Below are 18994 nucleotides of genomic sequence, written 5' to 3' on the forward strand. Positions count from 1 at the left end.
GCAGTCATTCCTCTGGCATTACAGGGTCAAAGCTCCTTCTGAAATCAAGGGAGCCATTTTACTTAGCCCTTACTTAGTAGTAGTTTACTCAGGCAAATCCCACACCAGGGTCAAGGAAAAGCAAAAACAGTCTGCACAACTGTATCCAGTATCTCTTCCTTTCAATCCCATGACTGTTTTAAAATCTGAAATTTTAATTACTGTACAGATTGTTCCAGAACTATTTTAAATTTGACATGTCAGAAAGCAGCTTTAGAACTTGCATTTTAAGTTGAATCTTAACCATTTTAGAACTTGAGCCCTCATCTGTGCATGCTCAAAACCCACCCCTCCCCATGGAGATCATGTGTACAAAAGCTTATCAGATTTTTCAGAAGTAAACAAATGCCCTTTTAACTATCTCATGTTAACACTTCTATCCCCTTACCCATTTTTATTGTTGTGTCCATTATCCCTTTTTAAATCTGATGCCCAAAACATACTTCCTTATCTCTTTTCTATCAGGGATCTGACACTGGTCATATAAATAGATTGCTAAGAGCACATCTACATGGGAAAGCTTTACCAACTGTATATAAAACTGTTCTAACTGCTCATGTAGGCACTCACTCTAGAATAAGAGTGGGGGTTTCTCAATGTCGCATAAACCCCTTCCAACGTGACCTACACTGAACCAGAAAAGGGCCCTCATACTAGAGTTAAGAATGTCCACACAGGAAGCTAGAGCGGTTTTATTTCACGCCTTCACTTTTAGAACTTTCTTGTGAGACCACCCTGTAAGGTTGTGAGTTGCTTGGGTCCTGATCCAGCAAAGACTCAGGCATGTGCTTAACTTTACACATATTAATTGATCCATTAGGTAAAATCCTGGCCCCAATGAAGTCAATGGCAATACTCCCATTGAGTTCACTTATTAAGTTCAATGAGGCTATTGACATGTGCAAAACTGAGCACATATGTTGGCAGGATTGGAGCTGTAGGTTGTAAATGCTTAAAAGGAGGTTCTGTGTCTTCCTATATGTTTATACAGTGCCTAACATGTCGTGGGCACTAATGCCATTAACAAACAAAATGATGGCCCTCATCTCTCCCTTTCCAGGGCTCTGGGACTTGAAGATTCCTGCGGGGACAGGGACCCCAAAGTCCCAGAGAGTCTGGGGAAGAATCAGCCAGCTGGACTGACCTAGCTCACCTTCTCCCCACAGGACTCACTGCCCCCAGTAAACCCAAGGCTCTCCTCCAACTTACCTTATTGTTGTCCTTGAGAAGGCCAAGAGTTCCCCCATGCCCTACTGCATGCTGGGATTTACCTCAGCCTCTTTGATGTTTAAAGGGCCAGTGGCAGCAACAGGACCTGCTACCGAGTTTCCGACAGGATGTCAGGGTAGGCAGGCCAGTCCTCCCAGAAAGAACACTTATGAGATTTGGGGAAGAGGGGGCCTACCTTGAGGCATCATACTGAAGAAATAAAATGGACTATCTGGTCACACCTCATGATCTGGGAGGAGGTCAGCCAGCCACATGCTGAAGGTAGGGTGACCAGATGTCCCGATTTTATAGGGACAGTCCCGATATTTGGGGCTTTCTTATATAGGCTCATATTACCCCCTTTGTCCTGATTTTTCACACTTGTTATCTGGTCACCCTAGCTGAGGGCGAGAAAGGGAGACGGTAAGAAGCCAATGGACTTGTCTTCAAAAGACAACTAAAGATAAGAGCTGCTTAGGGGTGGGGCTGGGGGAGAGATCAATGCTTAGGGCCGATTGTGTGAAGGGGGGTGGTTCTTAAAAGCTTAACTGGATCAGAAGAAACCTGTACTCATAGATCCAAATATCATGCCCCTGCCTACGGAGATCACTGGACTCTGAGGCATTCACCCATCCCTACTGCCAGCACCAGCTAGAACCAGGAATGGGAATGTAAAGTTTGCCATACTAGATGAAGTCATTGGTCAGTGTAGTCTGCTATCCGGCCACTGGGAGTGGCCAGTGCTTAATGTTTCTACAGAAGGGGAATCTTCTTCCCCACATAATGCAGCCAGCTAACTTGTTCAATGCTGGCAAATTCCTTCCCGTCCTTTCCTAGTGTGAGACTGGTTAAACTGAAGTGTGAGGTTTGAACAGCCTTGCAATAGTATCCTAGAGTGTCCAAGCTTCCTCATTTATCTCCACCAAACACACCCAAATCCTGTTCTGCAATGCTCCTGCTATTCCGCAACGGGATTTCTTGGCAGGGAAAGCACCAGTTTTCCTGAACTGGGCTGTAACATTTGTGAAGTGTGGACAAATCGTTCAGTCCAGAATAGGATGAGGCCAGTAGGCTCACTTCATTTGTGACCCAAGATGTGACTACTTGGATTTTTTTATAGCTCTCTACAGGCATTAGCCAATCCTCACATTAACTGCAGAGGGGGAGGAGCCCCACATCTTTTCAACAGATGGGGAAATTGAGGTGGGACATTTAAGTGACTTGTCCATGGCAACAGTGGAGCATCTCAGAGGTGGGATTAGAACTAAGGGGTTCCTGGTTAAAAGTCTTATGCTTGTCTTGCTAGGATATGTCTGGCTGCTCCCAGCTCTCCAGGAGTGAAAGGCTAATTCATTCAGAAAACATACAACAAAGTAATGGCTTAGTACAACTGGTTTGTTTTTATCCCTCCACCCCACCTACTAGTAAACCCACTTTATAGTCAAAACTCAAACAGTCTCACTTTGGCGTCCACAGCAGAGGTGAAAATGAGAAGGTTGAAGAGTCACTGAGGGAAAAACCTTGCTAACCCTGAGCCTGGCTGCCCCGTGGAAGAGGTCTCAACGTTCTCTAGGCGTTGTGTGTGAAATGAAGTCACATGCTGCTGCCTCTCCAGACGGGACAGCGCTCTGGGGAGGCTAGTCTCAGCAACAGCAATGGCTGATGCAGCACAGTGTGAGATGTGACAATCCCCCACTCTCCCATCTGCTCACTCATGACATGATTCAGCTTCTATCCAGGATGATTAAATCATTCCCACTCACTACAGTGGGAGTTGGATCAGACCCTCAACTCTTAGTGCCGGGGCTAGCTGAGCTCCCTCCTTCCCATTCCAAAGCGGTGTCTGTGTGCAGCTTGGAGTAGCAGCATGCAGGCATGCATGTGTGAGGGCAAAGAAGGGGGCAGAAGCCGAGAATAGAAGCAGGAGAGGTGGACGAATGGAGGGAATTGGTACTTGAAGAGGGTGTGTGCGCAGCTGGGCAGTTAGTTCCACATTACCATGCAGAGAGCTGAGTTAGCATCTTGGGTTTAGCCCCTGGGCTAAGGATGCTGTATGGACAGCATGCTCAGTAGCCCCCACCCCAAACTAGGAGCCCCACTCGGCTGGTTTCCAAAGATTTCCCTTCTTGTCAGCAGGCCAAGGAAGGTACCACAACAACATCAGTCCTACAGGGAGGGGTGTTAGTGACAAGAACTCTCCCTCCCCCCATAATTCAGGGCCTAGCCTAATCCAATTCATTCTGGGGTTTGCTCCTGCTCAAAGCAGGGGGTTGGACTAGATGATCTCCTGGGGTCCCTTCCAACCCTACTCTTCTATTATTCTATGATTTGAGAGCACTGCTCCCCATTGCTGCCCTAAAAGGTGTGACACACCACATGCTAAAGAGCTGCTGGTCTCTTAAAGCTCAGCAGTGAGAAGTTTAATTCCTAGATATTCAGGGTTTTATAAAGAGGGGTTTATACTGGCCTCTGTTGTGTTGGTGACTCCTGGCAGAAAAAGTCCTCCCTCAGAGAAAGTGCTTTGGAAAACGATAGCAGAAGCTGGGGGGATGGGGTGGGGTTGGCATAGCTATTTTCATCACAGTGCATTGTGAGATTACTGCTTACGTAACACGCCACAGGCCCGGGGAAGCACCTACAAATATTCCGCCATTTTTGTTCCAGTGCGGTTAAATTCGTAGGCAGCCTTCTTGCAGGCCTAAATCCTATAGAGCGTAATGAGGATGACACTAAGGGTGCTCTAAAAAGGCCATAGAGCACGGAGGAGGAGAGCCTCTCCAGCATGGTGTTAATCCTTTGTATGGGTTCAATCCTGTAAGGTGCCAAGCACTCCAGCCCCAGTCCTGCAAACCCTTGTACACATACTTACCTTTAAGCATGCGCTTAGCACTCAGCATCTTACAGGAGCAAGCCCTATAGGATGGATATAAGCCCCAATTTAGCATATTACTTTAGCACTTCAAAGTTAAGTACAAGTAGTCTCACATGACTACCCACGTGCTTAAAAAGTTAAGCACATGGCTAAATACTTTGCTGGATCGGGGAATGTATTTCCTCCCATTTTATGGGAGGATTCAATAACCCATACAAAGGTTATCAGTTTCCATTAATGTTTCTGACATTTCAGTAAGGATTTGTCTTTGGAAATATCCCTTATCCTATAGATGTTGCCTCTAGCCTATTGGTACTCTAGTAAACTTCTGAGATAGCTTGAGAGGCCCTGACATTTAGGGACACTAAAATTGTCAGGCTTCTTATTTTGCTACCCTGTCACCTATTACAAATAACCTTGCAAGTGTACTAGCTTAGGCCTAAACGCTGGAGGCCAGCCCTTTATCAAGCTAATTGCTAAAAACTGTGTTGTACTTCACACTCCCTAGAGCAGGGGTTTTCAAACTGGGGGTCATGAGGTTATTACATGGGGGGGTCACAAGCTGCAGGCTCCACCCCAAATCCTGCTTCATCTCCAGTAATTATAATAGCATTAAAGATTTTTTTAAGTGTTTTTCATTTATAAGGGGGCGGGGGATCACACTCAGAGGCTTGCTGTGTGAAAGGGGCCACCAGTACAAAAATTTGAGAACCGCTGCCCTAGAGAGAACACACAAACACCCGGTGTATTGCAGTGTATGCTATTACAACAGGCCTGTTAATTCAAAGCACAGTAATCATAGAGTCTCTTACCTTCTATGCAGTTCATGCAGTGATTTCTTTTTTTCCAGACCAGCATCTACACAGACCAGTTCCCTCCTTATAAGTAAAGCTTCCCCCCTCTCCAAACACTTCCTTTTAAAGGCTTGCATCCCGAATGCAGACCAGCTGTCAGCCACTCCCTCCAGGACATTCTGCCAAAGTCAGGTGGGGACTTTCCCTCCAATATAGCCCAGTTCTCCTGTCTACCACATTGCTAGGGATGGTGATATACATCCTATCTCAAGAGCATAATACTTCACTTACCCACCAACAAAATGTTACTTGCTCTGAGCAAGTAGAATTTTGCCAGACTCATTTAAATATTAACTTTCTCTCTTATGGGTCTAACTTATGTTCTGGGGCAAATTCTGCCCTTTCATACTTCCCACACAGCCACATTGAGTTCAGGGCGGTTGCACAGAGTATGAGGCCTTGGTCCTGAAAGCACACAGGCACTTAACTTTAAGTAGGTGGGCTGGTGGTGTGATTCTTGCTTATGGCCTCAGAGAACCAGGTTGCAAGCTCTGGCAGTAGAACTGAACACTGTTGGACCTTTAAGGTCAGATGAGATGATCTAATAATGGTTTCTTCTGGTCTTATAATCTATGAAGTTTCCTGTTGACTTTGGATCAGAGCAGACTTTGCTTTTCCTTGTGTTCTTGAATGTGCCATATATTTCAAATGCTCACTAAAGAAAGAATATTTTAAAAGATGCCAATAATCATAGAGACTGAATTTCTTTCCCTATAGCAGTCCTAGTCAGAATGCAACATATAAGCGCATGCAAGGGTGAGATCTACTCTTGGTGGCAGGTTCTGTATTTGCATACATATTTGGACTGTGTCCAGCACCTTGTGAGTCCTAGAAGGATACAAATAATAAATAAAACAATACCAGGATTGCCAACTCCATGTTCAAAAACCATGAGTCAGGCCCCACAAAAATCACAAGTCAGGCTTATAATGATGATTTTAAATAAATAAAAAGTGGAGTTCTTTTAATTTGCCTTCTAGCTTTTATGGTGTTATTATTTATCATTTGTATTATGGTAGGATCTAGGAGCCCCAGTCATAGACCAGGACCCATTGTGCTAGGGGCTGTACAAATGCAGAACAAAAAGCCCCAAGGACCTTACAAACTCAATTAGAATTAATGTTTTCCAGCTTTCCCCTGCAACCCTGATGGCCAGAAACTTAGTCTTTGTTTCAAATGTGAGCTGAGATCCTCCTATAATTACATGACTCCAGGTGCTGAGGCTTTAAGAGACTTGCAACACTGTAATATCACAGTCAGTGAATGATTTCTGTTCTCTCCCCAGTTTAGTGTGAATGGAAACTGATCTGGGTTACTTCTCCTGGTCTACTAATCCCCCAGTGTTTCAAAGGTGATCAATAACAGCTTTTGTAATAGAGGTGTAGAGCGAAATAGCAATAACTGCGTATTTCCAGGGGTGTGTATATCTTACCCCGGATTTCTACACATTTGGCACAGTTAATGCACTTGGTATGTGACTGTAGCATCACTTCTCACCATTCGCCTGGAAATTTAGCTCTAGCCAAAAAAATTGCATAAATTGGTCAGTAGAAGGAAATATTTGCTCTGCTTCACTGATGAGTTGATTAGGATCCTGTCAGCTTCTCCAGTGGTAAAAATGTTACTATTCTTGTACCTCCACAGTGGGCATATTTTATTTGATCTAAAGTTACAGGAAACTTAAGATAATGCAGGTTTTTTTAATTTTAATTGCAAGGAGTTAATAGCAGTAATGTGACAACATTAGAATTATATGCATCGGGCCAGATCCTCAGCTGGTGTAAATCAGGATAGTGCCATTGCAGGCAGTGGAGCGACACTGATTTACCTGAGCTGAGGGTCCGGCCCATTATGGATTCCAAAGGGAGATGAAATCAGGCTTTTTTCTTGTCCTCCTGCATACAAACAATTCCAGAGCCCTTTTTTGTCCAGCAGTACCAGATAGGCTCTCTTCATCAAGCGTCTGATCACTGCAAGCAGCTGAGTTCATTTTTAATAATCCATGTTTTCGTAATTTGGCAATGATGTTTGTGGGGAGAGAAAACTCTAAGGAGCTCACTCTGGGGAGGAGTTTGGAGTCTCTGATCCCGTTTACTGGTACACGTAGTTTTCTAGTTACCGTAGGTACTTGTAGGGTGCCCATCTCTGTAATATCGCAGTGCCTCGCAATCTTTAATATAGCAGGGTAATATTATTATTCTCATTTGCAGATGGGGAATATGGGGGCCAGAGAAGCTATGTGACTTGCCCAAAGTCACACAGGAATTCTGTGGTGGAGCAGGTCTCTGGAGATCCAGGCTTACACCTCTGAGTGTTCAATGAACTCAGATATGAAGCATTTCTTATATCGACAGAGAGAGCACTCAGCGTTTTTTAAACGGGGAAGCTCTTTTCCCCACCCTTTCAGTTGGAAACAATTCTTTCCCCCAAGTTCACAGAAAACTCCCCTTTCCTTTGGAGTGACAAAGTATAATTCTCCATGCCATTTGTTCCTTCTGCCCCGTACGCTGGGGACTCCCATCCCCTAATCTTGGTGCAGTGACATCCTCCCCCACACTTTCCCTTTCAAGCCTCTTCTCCAACCCCCCAGCATCCAGGAAATCTGTCATTGTTAGTCATCTCCACTCCCAACGGCCTGTTAGTTGTCATTAAGCAAAAGATCCTCATTCTGTCATAGGTGAGTCCTCCCCCTGGTCCCCTAAGAGTCCATGTGTCTGAGCTGTATTGTGCTTCTGTTGTGATGACAAACTCCACAGGAAACAGGCTGTGTTTCCACTATCTTCTGTATGGCATGGAGCACGCTATCAACAAATAATACAGAATAATATAATGGAAACATGGACCAATCCTTTGTGGTAGCTGGAAAAGGTACGTGGTTTAGTCTTAAGGGCGGGGGGAATCTCACTGTTCTCATTTCACTTTTCCCTGAAGAACTGCACAGCAGAGAGAACAGAATGTCCAGTGGCACCCAAAATGCTGCTGCGACTCTCATCCGTGTTTTTTCACTCATACCATTACTGGCGGATGATGCTTCCCTTTGTAACGCTAAGAACATCAGGGCCAAGTTACATGGTGTGAAGTACGAAGGGTCCTGATGGAATCAAGGAGTCAGTGGGAGACCTGGGTGTGCAAAGCAACAAAGGGGCGGGCTGTGAGTGTGCAGTAACAGCTCACTAATGGAAGTTGTGCAATCCCACCCTGACGGCAGAGGATATCTTCCATTTTTACAACCAAACCATCTTTAAATCACCTTGAGATCAGTGATGCTCAGATTGAGGCTCGGGAGCCGCAAGTGGCTCTTTAATGTGTCTCCTATGGCTCCTTGCAAAACGTGATATTAAAACAGTGTGAGATTTAATTATTAATTATTAACCAATCAAGATGCTTTTACTATGTTATTAACCAGTTGTAGTTGATAAAATAATACCTGGTCAGTCATTTTGTTGTGAGAATTATATATACATTATACACACACACACTAAATGAAACAATGAATTCCCAGTACTGTGGCTCTTTTGCATAATGTTGATTGCTAATTTGGCTCCTGAACCACTGAGATCTGAGTATCACTACTTTAAATATTCTATTGTATCAGTAGTAACTCATGCTGCAAGCAAGCAAGTTAAACAAATACTTTGCTAACTGTTCTGCTTCCTTCCGGTAATAGATATAAATGAATTACAAGGGTCAGATTGTGGTAACCCTGTTCGTGCGGAATGCACCATGAGTAATCCCACTGAGGTTAATGGGGCTACTCGAGAAGAGTAGCGAGAGTCTAGCCCAAATCAACTCGAAGGTGAAAGCGTTTTTTTTTCTTCTACTTGCTATGAGAGTGAAAAAATGTTACTGTCTTTTTAAGGTGACTTGGAAAGGGGGAAAAATGTGGTTTGTGCTTTTTGCTTGTCTGTTTTTTGGCTTAAAACTTAGTACCCACAGGAGTGCCAAATATTCTTTGGCTGGTTTTGTCAGAGGACTTGTTGGATGACTCAGATATGTGAACTCAGAGATTTCTCAGGCCTTAATTGTAAAGAACATTTCTTATAAATGTTTGTGTTAAACAGGGGTTTGCAAAAACAAGGCGTTTTTAATACAGTGACCAAAAATCACTTTTCTGTCAATCAGATCTAATTTCTTTGATTTCTCAAATGTCCTAAACATACCAGTTCTCCTGACATCCACAGAGACTTCCATGGTAGACCAGATCTAAATGTCTCATGTTAAAAAAACACAGGAAAACCAACTTTATAAAACCTCATATCCAAACCTTTCTGGTCTGTATTATAAAGCACCAACAAGGGACACAAACCCCTTTCCCTCTCCCCCCTCATCCCACCCTTGAAGTTCAGCTTTTATCTATCAGCAGTGACCACAGGGAGCCTGGTAAAGGTCACAACGTCCATTTTATCCCTCAAATGGAAATTGTAATGTGACACTAAGGGACAAATAAACACCTGCAGTGTTGCAAGGCTCATCTTTTCGCCCAGGCACTTGAAAACAGGGGTGGGAGGGCGAGGAAGGCAAGAATTGTAGTTGTAGTGGTGGGGAATAAGAGGGGGGATTACTTTAAATTGCAAGGCTTAGGTGCTGTATTCTAAAGTTATATCAAGGAGGCCGAAAGCATGTGGAGAAGGCACCTCCTGAGCAGTTTTATAAGTCTAAATACATAAAACGTGGTGTTGAGAATAAAACAAGGGGTTGGGTTTTCATCTAAAAATATGGTGGACACTCTCATGGTAAAGGACAGTCTACTGATTTTGACACTGCCCAAGTCCTATTACTGTTTATTCTTGGGACTTAAATATATTGTATGGAGAACTTTCCCTGGTCAGGAAATTGACTTGTGATGTATTGGCTCACTGCTGAAAATCGAGCCTTTATCTTCCACAAACAGGGAAATGCTATGTGATCTTACAACCAATAGGGTCTATGGAGTTTCAGGCAAAGTATCTTGTGAGAAAGAAAAGGGAAAAGGAAAATGACACAATAACAGGCATGATGAGTTAATTCTGTGGTGAAGCATCAAAGAGAAGGAGCAGGAGCAGCGGCAGGGCACAAGAGGGGAGAAAGAAACCACCAAGGTGGGGTTAGTACTTTAATTCTTTTAGTGAGCGAGGCTGCTCCGCTGCAATATGTCCTGGAGATCACAGAGCGTTGTGAAGAGTAGGAGTTAGAGAGAAACACAGCACAAAGACACAGAGGTAGGTGCAGTGGAAAGGCAGATTTATTTACTAGTAATACTGTACAGAGAAAAAAAGAGAGAAGCCACAGTTACAGCCTGGCTGTTGCTGGCAGTGTTCTTGGTTTATTTTTTGTTCTCTCTCTTTTTTTTTTTTTTAAATCTGAAGAAAACATAACAGTCAAAAAAGTACACTTCAGGTTACAAAGTACAGCAGCTATCCCAGCAATTCTAATCCAGTGTTAGCACAACAGTTCCCCCCCCCAAACGAAATGGGATTTTATTTACATTTGCTCACAAAGAAAGTGGGCAACTAAAGCTTTGGGGGGGGGGGAAGGGGGGGAAGCTCATCCACAACCTACATTCACCATAAAAGCTGCATTTGACACAACATTTTCTTGGACCCCTGAAATAATAATTGGCGTGGGGGGAGAGGGGAGAAGCAGGAAACACGGGTTTGTCCTTGTTCTGACCTGGCATTGCTTGTCTGCCCTTAGACGCAGTTATCTCTGAAAAGGAAAAAGCTTTTAAATGGATTTGTGTCCTGCCTCTGCCTATAAGCAGTGCCTGCATCCTTAACTATAAAGCACACGACAAAGTTAGAGCCCTGATTCAGAAAAGCACTTAAGACTTAAGCAGGTGCTGAACTTTAAACACGTCCTTAAGCCCGTCCCTATTCTGCAATGAGCTTAAGCATGTGCTTAAGTCTTAAGCACTCTGCTGAATTGAGATGGTTGCATAGATCTTCTCTGTTGCAAAGCTGACAGCAGTGGTAATCATTTATAGTACTGGTACTTGTTAGAATCAGTGACTGGGTTTGGGAGCAGGGCCTTTCACAAATTGGATCAGTCAGTGATGGATTTTAAGTTCTACTTTTGAGCCTTCCTTTAGACTGACAATATCTGCAGAACTTTCCAAGGCACAGTCCGGGGCCAGATTTTTCCCTGATTTACAGTGGGTGGCATTAATATGTTGACATTCAATACACCAGGGTATTGGTCTGTACCATGCGATTTATGGCATTCTCTATATTAAGAATGAGTAACAATGGCAAGATTTTAATGGTAACCACTGTACCGTTCATGCTTGCACACCCATGGATGTCAAAGGGATTGTATATGTGTAGCTGAGGGCAGAATTTACCCAAATGGCATTTAAGGCTTTGTCTACATTAGCACTTTTGTTGGTAAAACTTTTGTCAGTCAGGGGTGTGAAAAAACTCCCCCCGGACTGACATACGTTTAATTGATAAAAGCGTTGGTGTGGACAGCACTATGCCGGCGGGAGACGCTCTCCTGCCACCATAGCTACTGTCGCTCACTGGGGGTGGTTTAATCTCTCTTGTCGACATAGAGCGGCTACACAGGAGACCTTACTGCAGTGGTACAGCTGTGCCTCTGTAAGGTCTGTAGTGTAGACACAGCCTGATGATGTTGGAAATATCTAAGTACTAGGGATGGGCTCACATCATTTTGTCTTATTCAGGACTCACTTGAACAGCATAGGGGTTGACTTTTCAACTCTTAACTTATTAGGCTCTCACTTTGCTTGGAGGAGACTGTGAACAGAGAAGGGGGCAGGGAAGAGGAGGAACAACGGAGGAGAGTGACAGACAGAGAGAGTGGGAAAAAAAGAGCAGAGATAGTGAGGGGAAATAGTCTAATGGAAAATCCCCAACTCTCTCTCTCTCAATATTTTATATAATGCTTTTGTGTGTATTTTACAGGCCACCATTGTATGGCAGCTTAGCTTTTTAGCTGCGCTCAGGGAGATGAAGGAGTTCTTCTAACTTTGATACATAGCACAGACTTCCTGTCAGCTAGAAGAACATGTCTTAGGTCTCGTCTCTACTAGACAAGTAAACCAGTTTCACTAAATCAATGTAAGAATCAGTCTAGTTAAAGCAGTGCAAATACCTGCAGTAGACAGTTACACCAGTTTAACTCTTGCTTATATCTGTATAACTTAAAGTCCCAATCCTGCAAACATTTATGCAAGTGCTTAAATTTTATTCCTGTGAGGAATCTTATTGAACTAAAGGGGACCGCTTGTGCGCTTGAAGTTATGCCTGTGGGTAAGTCTTTAGGTCTTGGGACCTGTTGGGTAGCTTTTTAGGATCAGGGCCCAAGTCAGTAATTTACCAGTGTAAATTAAATTGATACAGGAAAAGATTAAATTGGTATTAGTGCATCCAAATTGGGGTTTGCACTGGTTTGGATCAATTTTTAAATAGATTTAGTTAAACTGGTTCACTTTCTCATGTAGACAAGATCTTAAAAAATCTGAATCATCCTTTTGTGGGTTTAAGTAGCAGGAAAAGCAGATTTACAAATAAAACCTTCTTGTGCAATTGCAAGAAAGGGTTTAGAAAAGTCTAAATTCTCACAGGCCAGGAAGGCTGCCCGCTCCTGCTAGACAGGTCCCCTCTGAGGGGGACTGGCATAACAGTAAGATTGCTGAACTGCAGACCTTCTTGAACCAAACATGTATCTTGGTAAAAGCTTCTTTTCCAGAAAAGAACAACAAAAATAGGGAACACAGAGGTAGGCTGGGGTGGGGTGAAAACAGAGTTTATCTGGAAACTTGTGTGTTCAGCATTTTTGTCTGTCCTTTCAAATACAAGTGGGATATTTTTAAGATCTGATGCATTCCTCTCAATATATACAAGCTGAATATTATCATACGTTTATATTACATGATGGATTTACACTCTTTTCGGTTTAAATGATAATCCATTCATAGTTTAAAGCTTATAGTTTATAGAATCCATAGTAGACAACTTTCTGGTTTACGTACAACACTTAAAGTCTAACACTGTGTCTTTTATTGAGTTCCATTGCCAGTGACGGATCATTGAAACTCAGTGCTAAAAGTTATGACTGACACCAAAATATCTGACAGGCATAGTCTGAGCAACTCCTGAATTTGTCGTTATATAGAGACAACTCGTCAAAATTTATGGGATTTTGAAAATTCAATATTCAAAAAACAAATGGGAAAAATCAATATTTTTCTGAATGATTTCCCCCCAATTTTCGTGGTCAACGTTTTTCAAGTTTTTGACATTTGGTAAATGTCAAATTTGGTAAAATGGGGAAAAATTGAAAAAAAATCACATCTTTTTTGCCCTTTTCTCACTCTTTAATAACAGGTAGTTATTAACTGCTATGAGGGCTCACCAGACACAAAATATGAGGTTGTAAAACATCTCTTTAATCTAGTTGTCGAAGACCTGGGGTCAAATTTGTCTATGGTATAAGTTTATTGACTTCATTGGGTTTATAACAGTCCCATAATATTTACTAGATTCTACCCAACATTTCTCTTAAAAAGAATTGTGGACCTGCTTTCAGATCTAAGGGTGAGGTTTTCTCTACAAAAGATCCCAAGAAGGATTATCATGAAAAAAATTCCAAGAGACTCTGTATCATGGGTGTGACCATATTCTGAAATTCAATCCCCATTCAGGATCTGTATTTCCTTATAAAAATATGATTCCTTAAAAAAATACACAAATGTAAAATACTACATTTTCTATTATATTGTCTGTTATTTTCAGAATATGCAACTTGAATGTTAGACTAAATGAAGTGGTAATGCACCCCTCATTAAGAACCCTTCATTTCGCAAGCACCTTTGTATGTGCTCCCACCAAGTCACTTGCTCACAGTTTATTTTTCTTTTCAGTATTGGGATAACCTCTGAGCCATTGGTTAACTTGGATAGAATGGGGAGAAACTGTCTGAAGAGTCTTCAGTAAAGTTCCAGCAGGTGCTAGCTCAACATTACAAGTGCAATGGTCGCAATGTCATACAGCGCTACTGAATCAGGACCTGATCCTACGGGATGGTGAGGGCCAGTTTTTGTCAATGGGAGTTGTACCACACAACACATCTCAGGATCACACCATCAATGCAATGCATAAAACTGGAGTGAGTACACAAATAATGCCCAAACTACACCCTGTGGTAATCTTTTAGGCCCTGAGCCTGAAAACACTTACGCACGTAAGTAATTTTACTACTGCAAGGAGTTCCATTGATTAAAAGGGGACTCCTCATGGAAAAGTTAAGTGCATGCCTGTATGTTTTCAGGATTGGGGCCTTATATTGCACCTCTATGGACTGGACTCCAGTCACTTAATTGAGAAGGGCTTGTATACTCTAATAGGGCTATGGGGATTGAAAGATAATGTTGTGTTTTATACAGCTTTGGAATACAGCCTGCAATGTTGGGAAAAAACCAAAAAGAAGAAGAAAAATTAAAAGAGTGCTAAGGCAAACTGTCAAATGGCACATCTTGCCTCTTTTGTCATTCATTTAGATAACATCACAAAGGCAGACCAGAAGAGTTCTGTAAACATATAGCATACAGTACATCAGCCACAGGAAATAAAAAAAGAAAACAACCCTGTAATTCTTTCCTTTCTGTATTGATGTCCTTATAATTAAAGGAATTGCCTGGCCACTAAGAATAATGTGTTCCATGATTTTGTATGTTTTTTCTTCGTTTTTAAAAAAAGTTGCAGTGATTTGCCAGACAATAGTCCCTTGATGAAAACTAGGCATGACATGAAAAGTAAATCTGTAGAAATTTAGAAAATATAAAATATAAAAGAGTTTCACAGGCGATTTTTTTGTTTGTTGGTTTTGTCTTTTTTCTCAGCCTAGGAAAAGACACACTGGAAAGTTAGTATGGTTTTTTGTTTTTCTTACAAAAGTTAAGGCAAACAGTTTATTGTGGCAAAATGTTGTCACAGAACCATTTCCAACACTGTTTGTTTGTTTGTAAATATCTTTTCGTGCTGAAATTGAAAATGAACACAAGCTTCTTAAGTTAACCAGAGACAGGGAGCTTGTTTAAAACAAAACAGAAAACTCCCATCATGATCCTTATGAAGTCTCAAGATGAAATATATCTCTGCTTCTTTCATAAAGTGGACCCTTTGCTCTGTGTCTGATTGTGCACATATTTCCGCAGGCTACAGAATATCTAGGGGTGGAGGGAAATAAACCTCGTCTGAAGCTCGAAGAAGCCATGGAAACCCTATTTACATTCATTAGCCTATGTTAACGTGTTTTACTTCTCAATATAGGCTGCAGTTTAATGAAAAGAGCTTAAAATGAAAAATCTAACATCCAGATGATGTTGTGAGATTTGCTAAATAAGACAATGCTAAGAACTAAAAATATTAGGGCCAGCTGGGGTAAATCGGTATAGCTGAAGATCTGGCCCTATGAGTTTAGAGGGAACATTTTTTTCTCTTTTTCTTTTTTCTTCTTTATTCCCCTCAGACAGGGAACCAGTTTTGGTCCAGAAGTAAAAAACCCTTCTAAATTATCTACAGAAAAGCCATGGCTTTTCTACTTTAACACTGGCCCATTAACCACGATGTCCACACGAATGAATGCAACACAACTGGCTTTTAGGGGCATTAAATATTAGTTGGCAATAACTGAAGAATAGCTTTTTGGCAGTATGAGAAAGAAAAGTCTAAGGCTTGTGCTCTGCTTCTAACCAATAAAGACTCACTTCTCTATTTCTTATATACCTGTAGCTCCCACTGACTATGGACTAGATGACCTCCTGAGGTCCCTTCCAGCCCTGATATTCTAATGATTCTATGTGATTATGACAATGCACTAGACCTGGGGTACATGCATGTCCCAGTGTGTCTGGACTTTCAAGGGAATCACTTCCCAGGTAATGGGCACAGGAGGATCATGTGATGAGGGAGCATGTGACTAAAGATGCCTGCAGGGAGGTATAAGGACAGCCTATATGAGTTCCTAGTGAGACTTGAGAATGATTAGCACCTCTGAAAAATGAAGCTGTAAGGTTTCCAGGACAGAAAAGTTAGCCACCAGTCATGCTGATGTAACCATGGGATCACCACAACTTTTTTTCTGATAAAAATGACCTGTTAATCATGCAAGCTTGATGGAAATCTGGAGTAATACTTTGCAGAATTCCAACAATTCAATTAGGTTATGATCCATGTACTCACTGAGGTTAATGGGCGTCCAACAAACTTTACATCAGGCCTGTGGTATATTCCCAGTACCAGCAGTGAATATGTCAGCTAGTATGATTTCAGCGGGAGTCATGTGTATGTGGCTATCATTTGCTAGTCTCCACTTGCCTTTCACTAAGGGTCAACTGGATAGCTGTGAAAGGTTACGTAACAGGTTTGCCATTAATGGCTAACTGGAATAGCATAAGCAGTCCCTTTTTTTCTTTTCTTTTCCTTTCCTTTCCTTTTTTTTGTATGTCTCATATAATAGCTACCACAAACAAGTGTTTCTTACTGGCACAGAAAGAAAAGAGTTCAGAGCAAGAACTGTTTAATCAGATGTTTAGAACAAATAGTTAATGCAGTAAAAACACCATCCAAGAAAGAGTAGAAATATCATAGAAGCCACCTCAGCCTGGAAAGAGGGGGGGGGGGGGGGTTTGGTCGTTTTTTCTTTTTTCCCCTTCTTTTATTTTGGGGGGAAGTCTCGTAATTTCAAAGATACTTTGACATAATCATCATGATTGAAAATATTTAACCACCAAAAATTATAGGTGCTACTTTTGCTCTCGCTTGTACTGGGGTAAATCAGGAGTAGCTCCCCTGAAGTCAATGGAGTTACACTGGTGTAAAACCAGTGAAAGTTAGGTCAGAATCAGGGCCATGGTCTTGCCATGAAAAAGTTGACTTCTTTTCCACTGTAGAGAGTGGAATCTAAAAGCCAAGACTTTTCGAACCAATTAGTGATTTTGGATGCATCAGTGTTTTCAATTCTCTATTTGAGATGCTTGAGAAGGGTCTGAATTTTCAGAGGGCAGGTGAACAGTTTTTGAAAATCAAGCTGCTTTAAGGGGCCTCAAATAGAGCACACGCACCCCGCCCCCCAAAAATGAGGCATCCAAAATCACTAGACACTTTTGGAAATCTTGGCCTAATCAACATAATCCTTCCTTCTGAAATATCTACTCAAGTAAAGCTCCAATGTATTTCCATGGGAACCTTGCCTGAGTATGGACGGTTGATTGGGTCCTAGGTCTGTACAAGTATAGGTTTACTTTGATTATACGTATCGAGAAATGCTTCTTTGAAAGGAAGTACGAAGTGAGAACCCGCACTTTCTCCCATTGAGGTCCACGGGTGCTTTGCCACTGACTTCACTGGGAGCAAGATCAGACAGTAAAATGTTTCATGTTCGAAGGAAACATAAAAATAGTATCTCTCATATGCCGGTGATCAGCTGAAAAATCTCATAAATAAACATAGGAAGAGTTACTGAAAGGCAAGTAATTAAATCAGTAACTACATTTCACTTGTGGTGACAGCTGGATGTTTTTGATGTCAAGGTAATTTCCACTGTAATTTAAGGAGATAAAGTAGATGCACAATACTGTAATCTGGAAGATTTACATAAGGCAAAATCATCATTTGTGATTTGGTAGAAAGAATAATTAAGGTCCACTTTTGGTTTTACCAATAAGCAGAAATAGCCTATGGCATCTTTTGACACCACAAAGTGAACTCCAAAGTTAATATAAAACAAAATTATGCAAACATTTTGAGAAGGTGTGTCTGAGTTTTAGCAAATTAAAATGATAAAATGATCTATGGCTCCTTCCACCCCCCCAAAAAAATCTATAAAATAATGTTAAAATATGATTTTTTTAAGGCTCTCATACCTGGCTACTGTGAAATTCAGACTCCCACAAAACACCGGGAATCTGATCAAACCTGCCGGATATATAAAGTAAAATATAAAAAGTGTTCTCTTTATATATATATTTATATAAAATCAAATAAATATGAAAGCATTTGTTCACTTTCCCATTTCTCTCTCACTCTAAAAACTAAAAAACAAACAGTATGTTTGGTGGGAAAATAATATTTGTGTGTGCATCTTCCTAAAGAACTAGAAATCAAAGCAACCCATCTGCAAGGCAATGGAGGCATTCACTTCCAGTTCACAGTATTGCAGTTAGAAGTACAGTGAGGTCTAAGGAAGTGATGGAGCAGGTGCTGCTCAGAACAGGGAAGGAAGAAGCGGTCACATGATCATACAGCACTGACATCGCCTTTTCTTTTGTGTACCTGGGACTGGTTCCATGGGCAGACTTTCTTCTTTCCCCTCTGGAGAGGAGGGCTCTGTTGTGTCAGACACAGGCCTTCCGGAGACCAGTTCGGCTGCATTTCCATCCATGGTAGATACGTCAGTCACGGTCTTCTCGCGCAAGGACTTCTCATCATCTTCATCTATGAGGACCAGTTCTGCCTTGATAGTTTCATCATAGCCCAGCACTTTTTTTGTCTCCTCTTCATCATCGATGTTTTGGTAACCCATAAAAATCATTGTCACTGGTTGATCCATGCTGGCCTCTGGGACTTCATCTCCAGAGATTTTTGCTTGGTGTTGAGGATTCCCAGAATTCCCCTTGCTAGGTGTATGTACCATTTCTAATTTTGCCTCTTTGAAGAGCATTTGTTCCTTCACATGGCTAAGGTTTCCATCTGCTATCACATTCCTGGCTGACACAGTCATTTCATACTCTCCTCTTACACTTGATTGTCCAGCTTTCTGTATAAGTTCACCTACATCCTTTGAGCTTAATTTATGAACTCCATTTTCTACCACTGTGCTTCCAGAGTGAACCTCATAGACTACCTTGGTACCATCATCATAGACTTTGAATCCTCTTTGATGGGTCCCCTCTGGGCCAATAGGCGAGGCAGAGAGAATCTTGGTCTCTCCGGTCTGTTTGTCTTTCTCCACATTAATTTCCATGGCGTACAAAGCTTGAATGAAAACAAGAGAGGAAGTGCATGTTACAACAAAAAAA

General features: G+C 41.8%; 1 protein-coding gene across 5 annotated transcripts in view; it reads right to left on the minus strand.

The window, feature by feature from the left end:
• Positions 1–18994, minus strand: part of PALM2AKAP2 (PALM2 and AKAP2 fusion) — a 388058-nt gene that overhangs the window by 181666 nt on the left and 187398 nt on the right. For 4 of the 5 annotated variants that reach the window (XM_048849554.2, XM_048849553.2, XM_048849551.2 and 1 more), the window contains exon 7: positions 18249–18950. The exons of the other annotated variant lie outside the window; for it this stretch is intronic. In XM_048849554.2, the coding sequence (XP_048705511.2) occupies positions 18249–18950 (702 nt within the window). The remainder of the gene's footprint in view (positions 1–18248; positions 18951–18994) is intronic. 5 annotated transcript variants of the gene reach the window in all.

The sequence above is a fragment of the Caretta caretta genome, chromosome 5 (assembly GCF_965140235.1).
Source record: "Caretta caretta isolate rCarCar2 chromosome 5, rCarCar1.hap1, whole genome shotgun sequence".
Classification (NCBI taxonomy): Eukaryota; Metazoa; Chordata; order Testudines; family Cheloniidae; genus Caretta; species Caretta caretta.